The sequence below is a fragment of the Choloepus didactylus genome, chromosome 17 (genome assembly GCF_015220235.1).
Source record: "Choloepus didactylus isolate mChoDid1 chromosome 17, mChoDid1.pri, whole genome shotgun sequence".
Lineage (NCBI taxonomy): Eukaryota > Metazoa > Chordata > Mammalia > Pilosa > Megalonychidae > Choloepus > Choloepus didactylus.
The window spans coordinates 17,508,349-17,525,905 of NC_051323.1; the positions used below are offsets into that span (position 1 = coordinate 17,508,349).

The 17,557-nt window shown below is 44.6% G+C and overlaps 1 protein-coding gene across 1 annotated transcript in view; it reads left to right on the top strand.

Moving 5' to 3' along the window:
• SLC4A5 (solute carrier family 4 member 5) overlaps window positions 1–17,557 on the top strand; it is a 101,674-nt gene that overhangs the window by 9,209 nt on the left and 74,908 nt on the right. The window contains exons 2-3 of the mRNA XM_037807107.1: window positions 6,749–6,826; window positions 9,840–10,019. Of these exons, the coding sequence (XP_037663035.1) occupies window positions 6,751–6,826; window positions 9,840–10,019 (256 nt within the window). The 5' untranslated portion in view covers window positions 6,749–6,750. The remainder of the gene's footprint in view (window positions 1–6,748; window positions 6,827–9,839; window positions 10,020–17,557) is intronic.

Sequence of the window (17,557 nt, forward strand, 5' to 3'; positions counted from 1 at the left end):
TATGCTTTAAAATTTTCTGTTGTTTTTGGCTTCTTGGTATTTGCTTATCTTGATTGGGTTCTTTTAGGATTTGCAGACTTATTTGAACAATTATCTATAATTTGTCAGAACTACAGCTTGGTGGAGTGCACTATCCCAGCAGATGGCGCCCCTGAGCCAGTTTTCCCCAACTTGCCAGTTCTCCCCGATTTCATCTATGCAGCAAGTGGGGATCCAAATCTTGTGGGGGGTCCAATGAGTGCAACAAATTTCCATGTGCAGTAGGTACAGCCTGCCCTGAAGGTGGGGGGTGTGCCCTGTGCCATTAGGGAAGGCAGCTTTAAGATTCAAATCTCCCAGCTGTTCCTGGAGACTTAAAGCTGTTGCACGAGTCCAACCGTTCAGTTCAGACTCCCCACAGTCTCTCTCTCTCTTTCACGGGCCCACAAGTCCCTCAAGACAGTGGTTCTTAAAGTGTGGTTTCTGATCATCATTATCAGCATCAACTAGGAACTTGTGGGAAATGCAAATTTTGGGGCCCCATCCCAGATCCACTGAATCAAAAACTCTCAGGATGGGACCCAGCAATCCAAGTTTTAGGAAGCCTGCAGGTAGGGATGAAGTCCCAAGATAGGCTACTGAGGGCCTCCTGGGTTCCATCCTCCCATAGAATTTTTGAACAACAAGCAAAACTGGCACAACAACTTTTCTCAGAGCTGTGGAAAACAGTTAATGAGTTGCAATAACTGGGCTAGTGCTGAAGTCAAGAAAAAGGCAACATAAAAATGGTAGGAAAACCTCATGGTGCCTCTGCTGGCCTTTCCCTCATCCACCCCCCACCCCCCAGCTCAGAGCAGAGCTAGCCTGCACTCTCAGTTTGGATCTCTGGTGCCAGTTCTGGAGGGAGCAGAATAAACCTTATGTGCGTATCAGGGTGAATATATATCTGTACCAGTATGTCTAGTGGATGCCTGAAGGACTGAGCATGAATGCTTGCTCTATCTAGCTTGTCCCAGAACTACTTCTGAGAGTAGAAGCTGCTGGCGGGGAAGCTAAAAGGCTATCAGAAAACAATCAAACCCCAGCTGCCTGGGGCAAAGGATTACCAGATTTAAGACATACAGTAGAGCAGCCAGGACCAGGAGCATCGACTGAATTTCCTGGAGGAAGAGGGGCATCTGTGCAGATTGGGGAATCCAAAAGGACATGCCCAGGACAAAACACACACTCAGAAAAGGTCAGTTTACCCAAGTTAGATATAAGCCTTTTGTTTAAGTTTCCTGACTGCAAAAACAAATACCATATAATGGGTTGGCTTAACGACAGGAATTTATTAGCTTATGGTTTCAAAGGCTAGAAGTCTTGCTTCCTCCTGGGGTTGATACTTTCTGGCTGGCTGGCACTCTCTGGGGCTCCTTGGCTTTTCCGTCACATGGCAATGCACATGGCGGCGTCTTCTCTTTTCCCTTCTGGGTTCTGTTGACTTCCAGCTTCTGGCTGCTCCCTGTGATTTCTCTTTCCTTCTGACTTTCACTCTGCTTATAAAGGACTCGATTAATCAGGATTAAAGCCCAACCTGACTCAGTTGGGCCACACCTTAACTGAAGAAACATCTTGAAGAGGTCTTATTTACAGTGGGTCCTCACCCACCAGAATGTGGACCAAGACCAAGAACGTGTCCAAACTGGGGAACACAATTCAGTCCACCATGGCATCTATAGGTGGGTATTTAAGTATCTCACACCATACCCATCGCCTCTTTTTTAGCCTCCCAATATAGATATAGCATCATTGTTTTTACTTAATTCAAAAAGTAATACACTCTATAATTATGTACCATGATTACACTTTTTTCTTGCAGAGTTTAAAATTTTCCCTATTGTTTCTAATTGTCCCTTTTTTTTTCTTTACCTTTTATGGCTTTGTCCCTTCCTTGAGTTCTTCCAAAATTTCAAGAACAGTATCAAATCTCTTGCATTCTATCTTTTCCCTGGGTAGCTCCATCTGAAGCCTCATTTTTTAGCTCTTTTTAGGACTGATTGCTGGCTAGAGTTGTAGCACAGGTGTCATCTGATTGGATCTACTTTCTTCTGGATCCCATTTTCTTTCCCTTTTTGGTTCATATTACTTTCTAGGAGAGGCTGTGAGAGAAGTGAAATTATTTCTTGCACGTCTGAAATTTCTTCTACCCTCACTCTTGACTGATATAGAATGCTAATTTTGGAGACATTGCTTCATCTTTTGTTATCTACATTAGAGGATGAGAAGTCTGCTGCTAGTCTGAGTTTTATTCATTTATAGGTGATCTCATTATTGTTTTTGTTTTTTTCACTCTACTAGATGTTTTTAGGATCTTTCTTTTCTTCATATTTGGTGTTCTAAAGTTTGATAATGACATGTCAACTTGTGAGACACTCTACCCCTAGTCATTCTTTGTGCTCAGTTGGCCCATGTTATCTGAGATTAGTATCTCATAGTTTGGGGGAGTTCTTGTATTATTTTCTTTTTAAAAGCATTTCTTGTTTTTAATGATAAAATATTTCAAACTTACAGAATACAACAGAGATTCATATATCATTGCCCAGAATTAACATATCTTAACATTTTTTATTTGCTTCACATATATAGACATACCTATATCCATATCCATATCTCTATCGAAAATATCAAAGGTACAGCTAAACACCATCCCTGTACCTTATTTCTCCACAGAGGTAACCTTTCCTTGTACAGTATCATGCTTTTACTACTTATAAACAATCTTGGCAGTGTTTTGTGTTGTAAAATTTTATAGAAATATCATTTTGCTTGTCTTTACAACTTGCTTTGTGTATCATTATGTTTTTGAGATGTATACATGTTGATACAAAAGGATCTAATTCATTCATTTGAACTGCCATATAGTATTCCATTATGTATCAGTTGAGAAGACCTTCAGCAAAATGTAACAAAACTTGGGTAACAGTTTTAATATATAAGGGTAGATTTTTTTTTTTTTTTTCCACATAACAAGAAGTCAGAGATAAGTAATCCGGAACTCAGTGATTATATTATCAGGAACCCGGGTTTGTTCTATCCTTTGGCTTTTTCTTTAGCCTGTGCCTGCCCCTCACTGGTACAAAATGGCCACTTCCTCTCACAGCCTCAAGTCCAAGGTCCATGCAGGAAAAAGAGAGGATAAGGGCAAAATGTGCATTCAAGCTGGGTCTGTCACTTTTTATCAGCAAAATGAAAGCTTTCCTGAACGCCCTACCCAGTTGATTTCTTTTTACATCTCATTGGCTAGAACAAGGTCATGTGACTGCTCCTAAAATCAGTTACTGGCAAAGGGCAATACGATTACCAGGAAGGGTTTAGAAAGATCACAGTTCATCCCTGGAACTGGGGGAGGTGTCTACCTGTGATCGGTGGCCCTGTGTCTCTATCTGAACAAAATGGGGTTCTCTAAACAGGCAAGAAGGGAAAGGAATGGATACTGGACATTGTAGCAGACCCTGCTAGATGCCAATTCTCCCTTTTTTTCTTCCTAACTGTGGTGGCTTGGAGCTATGTACTCCAGAAAGACCAAGACCAAGAACATGCCTAAATTGGGGTACCTAATTCAATCCATCATGCCAGCTGTGCTTGTATCACAACTTTGGTAAAATTAATATTCATTTTTATTTATTCTGATTATATAAATATTGTTCACAGTTGAGTGACATAGTGTACCATTATTACTTTCCTTCCTGTGATTCTTTATTTGTGGTAGAACTTTAAAACCCCTTGCAAAACAAACACATTAAAATAATTTTTGTACCATTATTACTTTTCCTTTTTATGATTCTTTATTCTTGATAGAACTTTAAAACCCCTCTCAAACAAACACATTAAAATAATTTATCAGATTCATGTTTTTTCTTGGAGACAAGCTGCCAGAGCCTTCCAAACTCCTGCTCTAAGCTGCACCCACATAGCTGTCCTCCTAAGACTCCCCTTTGTCTCTCTCATGGTGAATGCCATTTTCCAGATCCCTTATTCCTTTCTGAGATGCTGCCTCATTTTTGCTGGAGTTCCTCCTTCAAACACTTTCTGATAAAGGCTGTATAGGAAGTAAATTCTGGAGACATTTCATGTCTAAAAAGGACCTTATTCTACCCTCACATTTGATTGATAGCTTGGGTGGGATTGGAATTCTAGGTTGGAAATCATTTTTTCTCACTTTGGAGGCATGATCCAATGTCTTGTAGCTTCCACTGTGACTGTTGAGAAATATGATGCTAGGTTTTATTTCTGATTCTTTCTAAGTTACTTCTTTTCTTCTGGAAGCTTTTAAGATCTTCTCACTGTCCATGATGTTCTAACACTTCATGATGATGTACCTTGAATGGAGTTTTTAAAATTATATGTTTCTGAGCTCTCAGCAAGCCCATTCAATCAGGAAATTCAAGTCCTTCAATTCTGGAAAATGTTCTCAGGTTGTTTCTTTGATAATTCCCTCACTCTTTTTTCTGATCTCTCTTTCTGGGACTCCTATTACTTTGATGTTGGACTTCCTGGATTGAATCTCTGATTTCCTTGTATTTCTTACCTTTTTTAAAAAAAATCTCTTTATATTTGTGTTCTATTATCTGACATATTCCTTCAATTTTTATGTCTCACCCCCTATAATGAATTTTTTTCTAATGTATTTTAAATTTCCAGGAGTTCTTTCTCATTCTTTAAAAGTTCCAGGTTTATGGCATTCTGTTTTTATTTTTCATTGATAAAATGTCTTTTCTTGTCTACTTGATGTTAATTATATAATTTTTTAGTGTTTCTTTGGTTTGTATCCTAGGACTTCCTTTTTTCCTGTTTGTTTTGTCTCTGTCATTCTGGTGATGTTTGGCTGGACATTCATATTGTAGAGTGGAGCACCAAACAGCTGTTCGGCAGCTCTGTGTGGGCAGGCTGAACTTGTTGAATGGTAGGCTCACAGGGGGCAAGTGGATGGAGCTCTAGTCATTTATTAGAGATCCCCAAAATGCCAGAATCTGTAGGTCCTCCAGTCTCTCACCTGGATGATGTAAGCCTGGCTTGTGTTCTAGGAGCTAAGTAGGCAGGGAGCTGAAGGTCTAACTAGCTTTACTTACATCCCTCCCCTTCCATCTCTTGGGGTGGGAGGGGCATTCTAGGGAACCGTAGCCAGCAGCAGCCTCCTTATGGAGATTTTCAACCAACCCTTAGGTTTCAGCCCAACACGGCATCCTGGTGGTCAGACATACCTACTTTCTCCAATTTCCTCTTTTTCTGTTTTTGAGAACCATGCTGCATTAGTTACAGATGATCAAAGCCTTTAAGTTTCAGTTAAAATGTTTTATAAAACCATCTGCTCTTGATGTTTATTTTTCTTTTTATTATGGAAATTTCAAAACATAGCAAAAAAAAGAAAAAATAATATGATGACCTATGGATCTATAACCCAGCTTCCATAATTATTAATACATGGCTGGTTGCAGTGCTTTCTCATAACCATTTCAATTAATAGTTCTTGGTTAATTCAGCTTTTCTATTTCCTTTAAACTAATTTTGATCATTTCTATTTTATTTTCTAGAAAAGTTTCCATTTATTAGACTTGTGGCTAGGAACAAGAGTTCCAGAAACAGACTGTCTGGGTTTGAGTCTCTGTCCTCCACTTGGGCAGTCCTTAAGCTCCCTTTGCCTCAGTTTCCTCATCTATAAAATGGGAATAATAATGTTACTTATCTCATAGGGTTGTTGAGAAGATTAAATTATTAGGCATACATGCAAAGCACTTTAAACAGTGCCTGGCACATAGTAATGTGACTATTATTGTTATTATCTAAATTTTACCATTTATGGGCATAAAGTTTTTTCATGTCATTCTCTTATAATTTTAAAATTCTTTACTATATTTTAACTTCCTTTTTCATTCTTAAAATATTGTTTACTTGTGAATATTCTCTTCTCAATTAGTCTTGCAAATGGTTGGCCAATTTTAATAATCTTTTCAAATAATTGCCTTTTGGATTTATTAGCCATCTCTCTGCTTAATTGTTTTCTATTTCATTATTTTCTTTATTATCTTTTACATCTACATTATTCTACTTTCTTTGGGTTTTTTTCTCTTATTTTTCTAGCTTCTTTAGTTGAATGATTATAACATTTATTTTCCTTCTCCCTCCCCCTGCTCTCTTTCCTTCCTTCCTTCCTCCCTCCCTCCCTCCCTCTCTCTTCCCTCTTTTTTCTTTCTTTCTTTTTTTCCTTCTGTCCCTTTCTTTCTTTCCTTCCCTTTCTTTCCTTCCTTCTCCACTCCCCTCTCTTTCTTTTCCTTCCTTCCTTCTTCCTTCCCTCCTTCCTTCTTTCATTCTTTCCTTTCTTTCTTTCTCTTTTTCGCCCTCTAAGTACTACTGTATCGCTCAAGTTTCAATATGTAGTAGTTGCAAATGTTGAGTTATATTTAATAATTTCCATTCTGGTTTCCTATTAAACTCATGATTTTAAATTATTTTTATTTTCCATATATATTTGCTATAGATATATGATACAGATTCTTTGAAATTTACTGAGACTTTTCCATGTCCTAGTGTCTGTGCTCTCTTTGTGAATGTTCCATTTGCACTTGAAAAGGAGTTGTGTTTTGTATTTGTTCATGCTTTCTTTAGACTTAATTTTAAAAATCTGCAGTAAGATCTCCCACTGTCATTGTGGATTTGACAATTTCTCCTTGAAATCCTACTCTTTTTTTTCCAATACATTTTAAGGTTTTGTTCATCTTTTGTTTTACAGTCATGAAGGTGGAGGAGAAGGCTGGGGTAGGAAAGCTGGACCCTGCTAACTACAGGAGGCCACATCTGGACCAGGAAGGTAAGGTCATTTTGAGAATGTCCTAGGAGGGACATTCCTTGGTGTCCTAACAGCAGCCTTTCCAGCTGGGGAGTCTAGAGAGCTAGAGGTCCTCTTTCCTGACCCACTTGCTAAATATGATTTCAGCAATTATAGGGGGCCATACCCATGAGGAATATCATTATTCAAGAAATCAGGGGCCATGGCTGTTAGAGAAGTGTTTTACTTTCTGCTCCAGATCTAATCTGTCCCATCTTTTCCTGACTCCAATCATGATCATCGGAGCATGGATGCTTGTGGGGAGTGGCTCCCCCTAAATCTAGATCTAGGGGGAAGAGCATTCACCTCACCTTAAAGGGACCCTGAGGTCGGGCTGGAGACTAGACTCCAGCACACTGCCTATATGGATTAGGGCAGAGCTTCCCCAACACAAAATTAAATGCATCTAATTTTATAAGACCTATAAACAACAATACATGACAAACATTGCCATTTCATAGATTCTAAAAGTGGCAGCACAGTTAAAACCAGTGCGAGAGAGTGTTGGGCGGGGGTAATCCTGTTGCTCCAGAATTGCTGCCCAGGGCCCCAAACCATGGAGTCGGAGCCCCCTAAGTTGCCCACACTACCAAGAAGCAGCCACCTGGCTTATGTAGAGGCTACCGGTTGGGGCTGCTGTCCCAGCCATTGCCTCGGCCCCACCTCGAAGGAAAACACTAACTTCTGGCCCAGCAGGCTGCCTGCTGAGCTGCAGAATGTGCAGAGAGAATGTCGGGGGTGGGGGGGGCTGCCAACTAAGAGGAGAGCATGGAGGAGTTCCTGGGAGAGCTTGATGCATTCTGAGCCAAACTCTGCAAGATGGTTCTCGAGAGAGGAGCGATCCTGCAGAAAGTGAGGAAGGAAGATTCGGGCTTGAGTTAGGGCGAGCCACTCCCCACAAGCATCCATGCTCCGATGATCATGATTGGAGTCAGGAAAAGATGGGACAGATTAGATCTGGAGCAGAAAGTAAAACACTTCTCTAACAGCCATGGCCTCTGATTTCTTGAATAATGATATTCCTCATGGGTATGGCCCCCTATAATTGCTGAAATCATATTTCCATACATGATCTCATTCTATCTTTTCAAAAACCTTGCCCAGTAGAGAAAGGATTTTCATTCCCACATTACAGATGAGAACACTGAGTTCCTGAGAGGTAGGATGTCCAACCAAAGGGCTCATGAGTGACAAGCCAGAGAGCATCCAGGGCAGCTGACTCTTGGGAAGAGGCCTCTTTGATATACCAGTTGCTTCTCATTTCCATTCCTGGCTTTAGGGGGGACTAGGAACTCGTCATTCCAATATGCTGAGCCCTTGGAGTGGAACTAGGTGGCCAGGGTTTACTGGGATTACAGCTCACCCTAGGGCAAGGGAAACCACAGCATGCTGGGAGGAAGGGAGAGAAGGAAGGAGGGGCACCCGTCTTTCTGATCTGTGTCCCCTAGGAAGCAACATTGCACTTCATTAACATCTCCACCTGACACATCTTACCCTCTTATCCAGGAGAGACTGGGGCTTAAAGAACAGAGGTGTGGTGGTTTGTAAGCTGGGGCTCTAGAGAGATTGGACTCTGAAGTCCAGGTAACCTGCCTCCCCAATGCTTAGCAACGCACCAGCTGCAGGGTAGACACTCAGCTACTCTCTAAAAGACTTAGACAGTCTTCCCCAAGGTTCAGCTTGGTGTGGCTTCCTTGGGATATAGCCAGCCAATGAATGCCCAGGTGTTCCACGTCCGCAGTTCATGAATTTGAACCCTGAGGCAGCTCCCCATCCAGAAAAGAAAAAATCAATGTAAGACTTCATGTAAGAACCCCAAATGTAATTTCCTAGTCTGCCCCAGCCTTTCAAATGCCAGCCTTTCAAATGCCAGTTGCCATTCTTGGGCTTTAAAAATAGTCGAACTAACCAGTATTTGTTGACCATCCTGCCATTGTGCAAACTGTAGGCCTGGGATTCCAGACTCAAACTTACTCCAGACCAGTGGTTCTTATACATTTTTGGTGCAATGCACTTAAATGGCAAAAGACTTCCCCACTCACTTACCCCATCTAGTCTGACTTCCTTCATTAAAAAAAGAATAAAGAAAAAAGAAAACAAAATGTTAAGGTCTAAGAGAGGCAATTAGCTTTAGATTCATCAAGTGGATGATTCAGAAATCCTTAATATCATAAAATTATAAATTAAAGATATTGTTGGTATAAATAGAAACTGTTGGTATAATTGTAGCATTAACTGATCTATCCACAATAAGCAAAAGGCATCCATCCTAAAGCTAAATGAGCAGAAATTTATAACTAAAAAAAAGAGAATAGTAGCAATTGAAAATCATGACCAACTCAGTTGAGACAACATTAATGAGAAACTCAGAGAGCTGAGGGAATTCCAACCGCCTCTGCGTGTACAGCACTAGCAGGGGCTTTGTGCGGTGCTCAGCGTTCTACAAAGATTGGACTTCTTAGTGGAATCCTGAATAAGAGGACTTGGTAACTCTGGTTCTGGAAAATTTTAGTTTACTGAACTAGTTTGGGAAATACTTAATAACTAATTTGCTTAGTAATCCAAGAAGTCCTTGGTTGTTATAAAAATGGCAGTCAATAGAAAGGCATCTACTTTCCCAAAGAGAAACCAAAGAGAGGACTCGGAATTTTGGAGTAAATCTGTGACCCACTAAGGGATGCTCTACTTGGACATGTGTCATCAGCCACATCTGGTCATCGCTGCCCTGGACAAGCAAGAATGGGGAGATGGGAGCTTGGCTTATTCTAACGGAATTGTAACGATCGCACTGAGAGTATCCCCTGGCAGCAACTGTTGAGTTGGTTCAGAAGTGGAATTCCGTCAAACCCAAGCCTTGGGGAATTGGCCCTGCCCAGGCATTCCATATCTTCTGTTTTGCTTATGTTGTCCCGTCTCTTTGTCACAGGTGGATATTAAAATGAAAAGCCAATTTGCAGTCACTCAGCCTCCTTCCCCTTTTATGCTATGCCCACAGGCTGCTGTGCCCTCAGCCTTGGGCTTCCAGTCCCCAGTTACCTGCAAAGAAAAAGAGAGCAGAAGGGACAGCTTTCAGGCCTGCAAAAAGTCCACTGGGAGAAGCTGCAGCAGGAACTGAGCGGCGCGGAGAGCAGAGGAAGCAGCCGGGCCAGCAGCACGGATCATAGCAGCAGGACCCGTGAGTTCCTTGAGGGCGAGCACACACTCTGGGGAGCCATCCTGCTGGCGGTCCCGTCGATAGATCCAGGAGGGGCACGGCTGGGCAGGGGGATTCTCTGGAGAGGAGTCTGGGGCCCCATGTGGCTCAGCCTGAACCCTCAGGCCCCTCTGCCCTGCTTCTGTCGCCGAGCAGCCTCCCTGCTCAGGGACACCTGAAGTCAGGCCACAGCCCTCCGTCTCTTGCTGGTGACTCCAGACCTCCACTCAGATCCATTCTGTGTGAATTTCATGGTTTAATTCTCAGAATTATTTCCCTCGATTCCAAATTTCTAGGGGCCACATAGCCCTTGCCCTAAGAACCGGTAATGTATCTGACTGTTTGGTGCGAGGCATTGTGCTCACTGAACTGAATTCTTACATTGCCTTGTCCTTCTCCCCTCACCTGAGCTTGAAGGAATGGTACAGAGCTTTCCAGTCCCCCTGCATCCTAGCTTGCAGACCCCTGGGAAGCTTTCTTCCAGGATGACAGAGCCCCCGGGTCCTTCCTCTGCTGCTTTAGAAATTAGTTGTGGGCTAATTAAAAATCAATCTTGTTCTTTCCAGTGGAAAGAAAATTATCAATCTTAAGAGGAGTAAAAAGTAATCCTTAGAGCACAACTGTAATATTTTATTCTTTCTAGGCTTTACCGATGTTTCTGGGGACATGATTTCACCCCCAGCAAATCCAAAATTTGCATAATAAGCAGTATTTAGTTGGTTTCTACTATATATTTCCACTTTCTTAGTAAGGTAAAATTCGATCCTCTTACCATCTAAACCCTCAAAGGAGTTTCAGAGGCAGTGACCGCATCTTACTTAGAGCCCAATAGGTGGAGATCTGATGCACCCCTGCCCCCCGTGCCTGCCTTATGAAATTCCTCTCATCAGGGCCAAATCTAGCAGGGCCGGTGGCATTTCCAGAGTTTATGTGTTTATGTGAGAGATGGGTTAATGAGGAGTCCTTTGTAAGAGTCCAGTGTATGAGATGGGTTCTGATTAAAACATGCATGCCTGCACACACACTCGTGCACATATATGCATGCACACACATGCACAGGCACACACATGCACTCACACACACATGCACAGGCACACACATGCACAGGCTCACACACAATGCTCAGTGATAGAAACATTGGAGACCAAGAGGAAAATAAGCCTGGTGGAAAGACCTCCTGCTCCCCATGTTGCTTCTGGATGAACTGGTCCCTGGGATTGCCCTGCCATCCCATCGCCTCCCCCACATCCACCAGGCTTGGAGGAGACGACAGGTGAATCACGGAACTGGTTACATCTACTGGATTTTACGTTGCTTCGGTGGTTTCCGGTTTGGTTGAGGAAACACTGGTTTTAACTGGGAGCTGAAGGGGAGAGAATGTAGATTCCCTCCAGTGCGAATCCCTTCCTTCGCGGCCTGCCATTTCCCTGGTTCCCACCCCACACGCGTTTGCGTTGCCACCTGTCCCTGGCAGTGCCGCAGAGCCAGGGATTGGGCACGGATGTGGAGGGTCAGACCGCGCTTCTCAAACTGGAGTAAGCGAGGGCCCTTTAAAAGGGGCAGTCGATTCCTGTGGGCCCATGAAAATGCACTTGTGCATTTGTAGAGCCCCAGGGGCCACACAGCCCAGACTGAGAAACAGTATCTTAATTAACGAGGGTTTTATTCCATGAAAATGTCTTCTAATATGAACTGTAACCACAGTAAAGTTTTGCCCACCTATCTGGTAAAAGAAATCTTTTCAAAGATTATCATCAAAATGGAAACACAAAATTAGAAAAGAAATCAAGGAGAACCTACATACCCCTAAGAATACATTCCAGACTCTGCTTCCAGAAACACTGGTTTAAGGGGCCACAAAGCCTGCCAGGAAACCAACAGCCGCGGGGATTCTTCTGTAGCTGGTGGGGGCTGAGTTTGTTCCCGCCATTCTCTGTGGGGTGGGAGAAGGCTCACCCCTCTGCCTTTCACTGCTCTCAAGGAAAGTGGGGTGCTGTGGGTGTGACTGGGGTGTAAGCCCTGCTCCCATTGTGTTACATGGTCAGCGACGGTGACCTGCAGTCAGGAAATTAAGACAGTGCCAGAATTGTTTTACCTGCCTCGTCTGGATAACTGCCTGAATTTCCCACTTTTGCTTGCTGTGGGGCATTTCCTCTCTGAGTGTCCTGTCCATTCTGTGAACCCACCCAGACAGCCCAGGCAGTGGTCCAGTGGGCCCGGCCACATTGGGAACATGACTGTGGAGGAGAGAGGGTCCTGCAGGACATGGGGGCCTGCATGGGCAGGGGCTAGACATGGAGGATTGAGGGGAGACCCCCTCAGGTCCTGCCTCACAGAATAACCTGGAAAGAATGAAAAGAGACAGTGTACGTGAGGGGGCTTTGTAACCAAGAAAGTGCTCTGCAGTAGTCATTCATTATAATTTTGTTAAATAAAACATGTAGTGTTAATAATCATGATTACGAAGGCAAAGTAAATGCCAGATAACCTGCTTTTATTCCTTTCAGAGAGACCCAGAAGCGGGCATTTAATACACGTTCTGGGTTCCTAACTGGGGTTCCCAACCAGGACAAACCAGCTTGTCTTGGTTAGGGATTCTGACATGTATTAGGTGAGGAATGGGGCTTGGGTGTCTGTACTTTTCTTTTAGGTCCCACAGTGTACCCATGGTTAAAGATTCACCATCCTAAAGAAATTTAGTACATCCCAGAACCACATACAAACCTGCGAAAGCTTGTCAAGTCCCTGCTGTCTCCCTAGCTGAGGCTCCTTGATCACACAGCAGGCTAGGGGAAAGAGAGAGGCAGCCCCAGGTCTCCTGATCCTTCTTGTGCTGGCTCCATGCTTTGTTCATAGGCACTAGCCATCGCTTCTGAGTTGTCCTCTGGATGATCTTTGAACCACTTAGAGCAATCCTCTCATGTTTGGGGACAGGCTCATAAACAGATAAGTCTAAATGGTGTGGCAGTGCAGTGGCAGTCGTTTTCTCTGCATAAGGGGGGAGCAACAAGGGGGTGCACCCAGGCCAAGGTGGTAAGTGGTGGTGGTGGTAAGGGGGGACCCAGGGATCAACACAGGCTTCCTGGAGCAGATGGCACCTGAGGTGCATCTTCAATGGTAGGTAGAAGTTAGCTAGGAGAAATAAAGAAAGGGAAATGTGTATGTCTTCTCAGTTAAACCTCACACCAATGCTTTAAGGGTGATATTATCTTCATCTTCAGATTGCGAGATCACGGTTCAGAGAGATCTAGCATGATGTAGCTGATAATCAGTGCAGCTGGGATTTGAAAACAGGTCTGTTGACTACAAAGCCTGTGCGTGTGCTTTCCACCATCCATGCTGCCACCCTTCTTAAGATATTACTGGTCAGTCGCCATGTTGGGCACAGGCTGAGAATTACGTCCTTCCAAGCAGCCACACTACCTCCTGGTGACAGGGTAAGACTGGGAATAGGTAGGCAGGGAATAATCTGCCACCACAACTCATTCATTTATTCTCTCTCTCTCCTTACACCCTTCCCCTACCCCATGTGAATATGACTTAGGAAGTCACTATTTAGCAGCCACTCGATTTTGGCTCAAGTCTACAGCAGAGCCTATAAGATGAGTAGAATCATCATGTTGTGGTGAGAATTGGTAAGAGCTGTGCTTTCTGTCCCAGAAAAAAAAATTATTTTCTGGCTCTGAGAAACTCTTGAAAGGACATTAGGAAAAAGAGGATTAGAACACCTTGATAAATATGGTTGCACATCCCCCTTTCTAGGCTGCTAATAGGAACTGGAGCCAAGATCCAAGAGAAACGGGGTCAGCCAAGTCTGACCTGGGTGTGGAGGGCCTGGAGTCCCCACACCATCTGTGGAATGAAGCATCTTTGTAGGATGAGTAGCTGTCTCAGTGTGCCTGGGACTGAGGGCTTTCCCAGGACACGGGACTCTCTGTTCTAAAACCGGGTCAGTCCTGGACGAATAGGGATGGCTGGTTCGTCATGCTAAATTGTTGTGAGTTGCTAACCAAGATAGAAACAGATATAAAATGCTTCATATGGTGCATGTGGGCACTTAATATATGTTAGTTCCCTTTACACCCATTAACTCAATTTAAGGGCAAGGAGCCAGAATTTTTTCCTGTACAAGTAGGCATGTGTTTGGCTGCCTTGTTGGTACAGTGAGGCTTATGAAAGCTTTGGGAGGGGTGGGAGGGCTGTGAAAAGAACACTGAGGTCTTTTTCTACTTACCAGGTATTGAACTCTGGGTCACTAAAGGATCAAAAATGCCCCAGTAGGAGCAGTAAAGGAGGGAAAGGCTTTTTTCTATCAAGTCATTTGAGCCTCACATGTTTCCCAGGCCTTAGGACCAAATATAAGTTTCATGGTGACTTACTTGCCCCTCTCAGATGAAGAAGGGGCAGGGGCTGGTTCTCTCTAAAGTCTCTCCTCCCCAAGGGCTTCCAGAGACAGGCTGTGTTTCAGAGATAGGCACAAAGACAACTGGGTTTCTTTTAGAGCTTGAAGTTTAAAACGAGGCTGGTTCCCTCTCCTTAGTCAATCAATTTGGATCTTGGAAGGAGTAGGGAAGAGGGGAGAAGAGGAAGGAAAAGGAGAAGGGGGTAAGGATCATTCTAGACCTTTTATGCCCTCTCAGGAGACAGTGGGCAGGAAGGCAAATTAAAATTCCCCAAAGGAAACTTGTACTTACTCCTCTCTCTTGTCTTTTGACATCTTAAAACCTAGATCTCCAGGAATTATCAACATATAGAGCATTCCCTTGCCAGCTGTGAGGGTTATTCTCCTAAAAACAAAACAAAAACAAAAGCAAAACACACAAAAAAACAAAAACCTATTAGAAGAGAATCCTGAGTGACTTAAGACCTTGCAGGGAAACTAGGCTTGGGAGCCTGAGTTTGCTAGTGAACCAGTGAAAGTCCTAATAAGTATATAATATTTACAAACCAGACTCACCTTATTCCTTGGGTGTTAGCAAAGATGGACTTCAGCCTCCTTGCCCACATTCTGGGAGAGGTCTGTGGCCTTTGCCTAAATTCCTGTGTATTCCCAGTAGCTTCTAGTCTCAGTGTCACTTCTGGCTCCAAGTCCCTGGTCAGATTCAATTGTGCCTCACCTCCAGCACTTGTACTCCACTTTCTCCTCCAGGCCTGCTCAGACATGGAGCTCAGCCCTTCTTGGATTTCCCCAAAATTGGCCACTTAAGACTTCGTTGAAGGTTTGGACCTACAGAGGGGTTTTATGTACCAGAAATACACAATTTTAAAAATCAGTTACTAGAATTGCTTGTTTTTAAAAAATCCTCCGACCACTGGAAATTCCCCAGTGACCACATTTCTCTGCATACTTTTTGGCAAATCCCACCCCACCCTCACTCCCTTTCCTGAGGTCCCTCTCCTTAGCTTCTCCCCTCCCCAACACACACATAAGCTCATTCCCCTTGTTTATCAATCAGATCCATTTACCTCTGCACTCCCCGTCCCCCTTTGGCTCAGGGCTCCCTGCTCCATTTCTTTATTCTTAGCTCCTTTCCAGCTAAGCCTAATTCCAGGTGATATGCTCATGATTGTTCCTCAGTAAAGTTCATTCACCCAGCAAACACTGGTTGCATGTCATGCAGTGTGAGCCTGTGTCAGGGGCCAGCAGCATGACGTGAACAAGACAAGCACGGCCCTGCCCTCACAGAGCTTACTGTCTAGGAATTAGCTGAGGAGCCCAAGAGAGGGAGCGTCAGGAAAGGACTCGCCCAGAGCTGGGGACCACACTATGTCCCAGTGTTGATCAGCTTCCTGACACTTCCAAATGCCTCCCGGGTCTTCACTAGTAATTTAAGGCTACACTGCTTGCTGGTTTACAATCCCCTTTGCAATCCATTTTTTTACTTTGCTCATCCAATGACTAAACAGTCCCCATCCAGTAAAAGCATGATTATGTTTACTTCTTTGAGTTATGCTTCCTGAAGCTTGTCCCTGCTGAGGTTGTTTCCCCAGCAATGTTGGATTGAATCCATTCTCATGGTTGGGCCAACGTGGGGTGATGACTGCTGGCTGCAGAACAGAGGGGCTGTGACCTGTGGCATTTGTCATTATGGGGATTAACTGCTGACATGTTGCCTGCATGTGGCCCAGGAGCACAGCATGCAGCAGGCAAACCTTCCCAGGGCAGGAGGAGGGGCAGAGAGGGGAGGGGAGGGGGGGGAGGGGGCAGCCTGGGAGTTTGGAACAGAGAAGAATTGAGTCCTTGGAATGTTTAGGAGGGTCAGGCTGGTAACTGGTGGTGAGGGAGGAAGGCGTCACACCTGCTGGCAACAACAGCCATCACTTCCTGAGTGCCAGCCACAATACATATATTATCTCCTCTAATCCTTGCCACAGTCCAGGGAAGTAGGTGTGATCATCCCCACTTTATAAATGGGGAAACCAAGGCTCAGAGAAGTTAATTCCATGATCTTACTGCAGGTGATCAGCAGAGTCAGAAGTTGAACCCAGGTCTGGGCTCTTTAAGCACCACACCATAGAGAGAATCCCTCTGGAATCTTCTGGGGGTTTCTCTGAGGTGTTGTGGGTCACCCACAGCCCCTGACTCTGTATGGCCTGCAGCAGCTGCTCAGGGGTGCTCAGGAGACCTGGGCCAGCCTCGGCTGCAGAGCCCTGGACCCCAGGGTGGGGCCGGCCCCTCCCTGCCCACCCCACTGAGGGGCCCAGCAAGGCAGAAACTCCTGGGATGCCCACTGCCAGCGTCTATGTCATGGTGGGCTTTACTCGGAGCCCAGAGCCTAAACACATGGCCCTGCCCTCTGTCCTTGTTTTCTCAGTCGTAAAATGGGCATACTTGATGCTCAAGCTTCGGGTATGAGCAAGCAGTAAAGGAGGGGACTCAGGTACGACAACGTGGGCTGGAGGGTGTCAGGAAACCCTGCTCTCCTCCAGCCTCCACTAACGCACTCAGTGGGGCTTATAGGGTGTAGACTGGGTCTCAGTGTTCCCATCCATGAAATGAAGAGTTTGGATTCCACGACGGCTGAGCTCCCTCATAGCTCTGCGACAGTGAACCCAGGCTAAAGCAGCGGCTGCTCGGTGACCTTTAGTCAACCTTGGCACATTCTAAGCACCCGGTGGGTGGGCACTTATTGAGCCCAACCCAGGGAGTAAGGAGTTTGTTAGAGGAGCAGAATAATCCCCAGCGGGGTTTACCTCGCATCCGGAGTGACCAGTCCTCGCTGTCCATGGGTTCTCAGAAACCCCCACTGAGTGATGACACTCGGCACTTAGTCTTAGAGGAGGGAGAAAGGGATTGGCAGTTTGGGTTTAAAGTTGGGAAGGAAAGAAACGAGCTGCAGCGAACCTTATTGAGCAAGCAGTACCCGCTGTGGAATGTGAGACCCCGGTGCCCTCCCCTGTCCGGCCAGCTCACCTGGGCCAAGTCTCTTAAGGAGGCCCCAGAGAGTCTTGAGGTAAATCCCACGTCTGCCTTTATAAAGGAGCTTGAGGAGAGAGGGGCCTGGGCCCTCCCTTGGGCT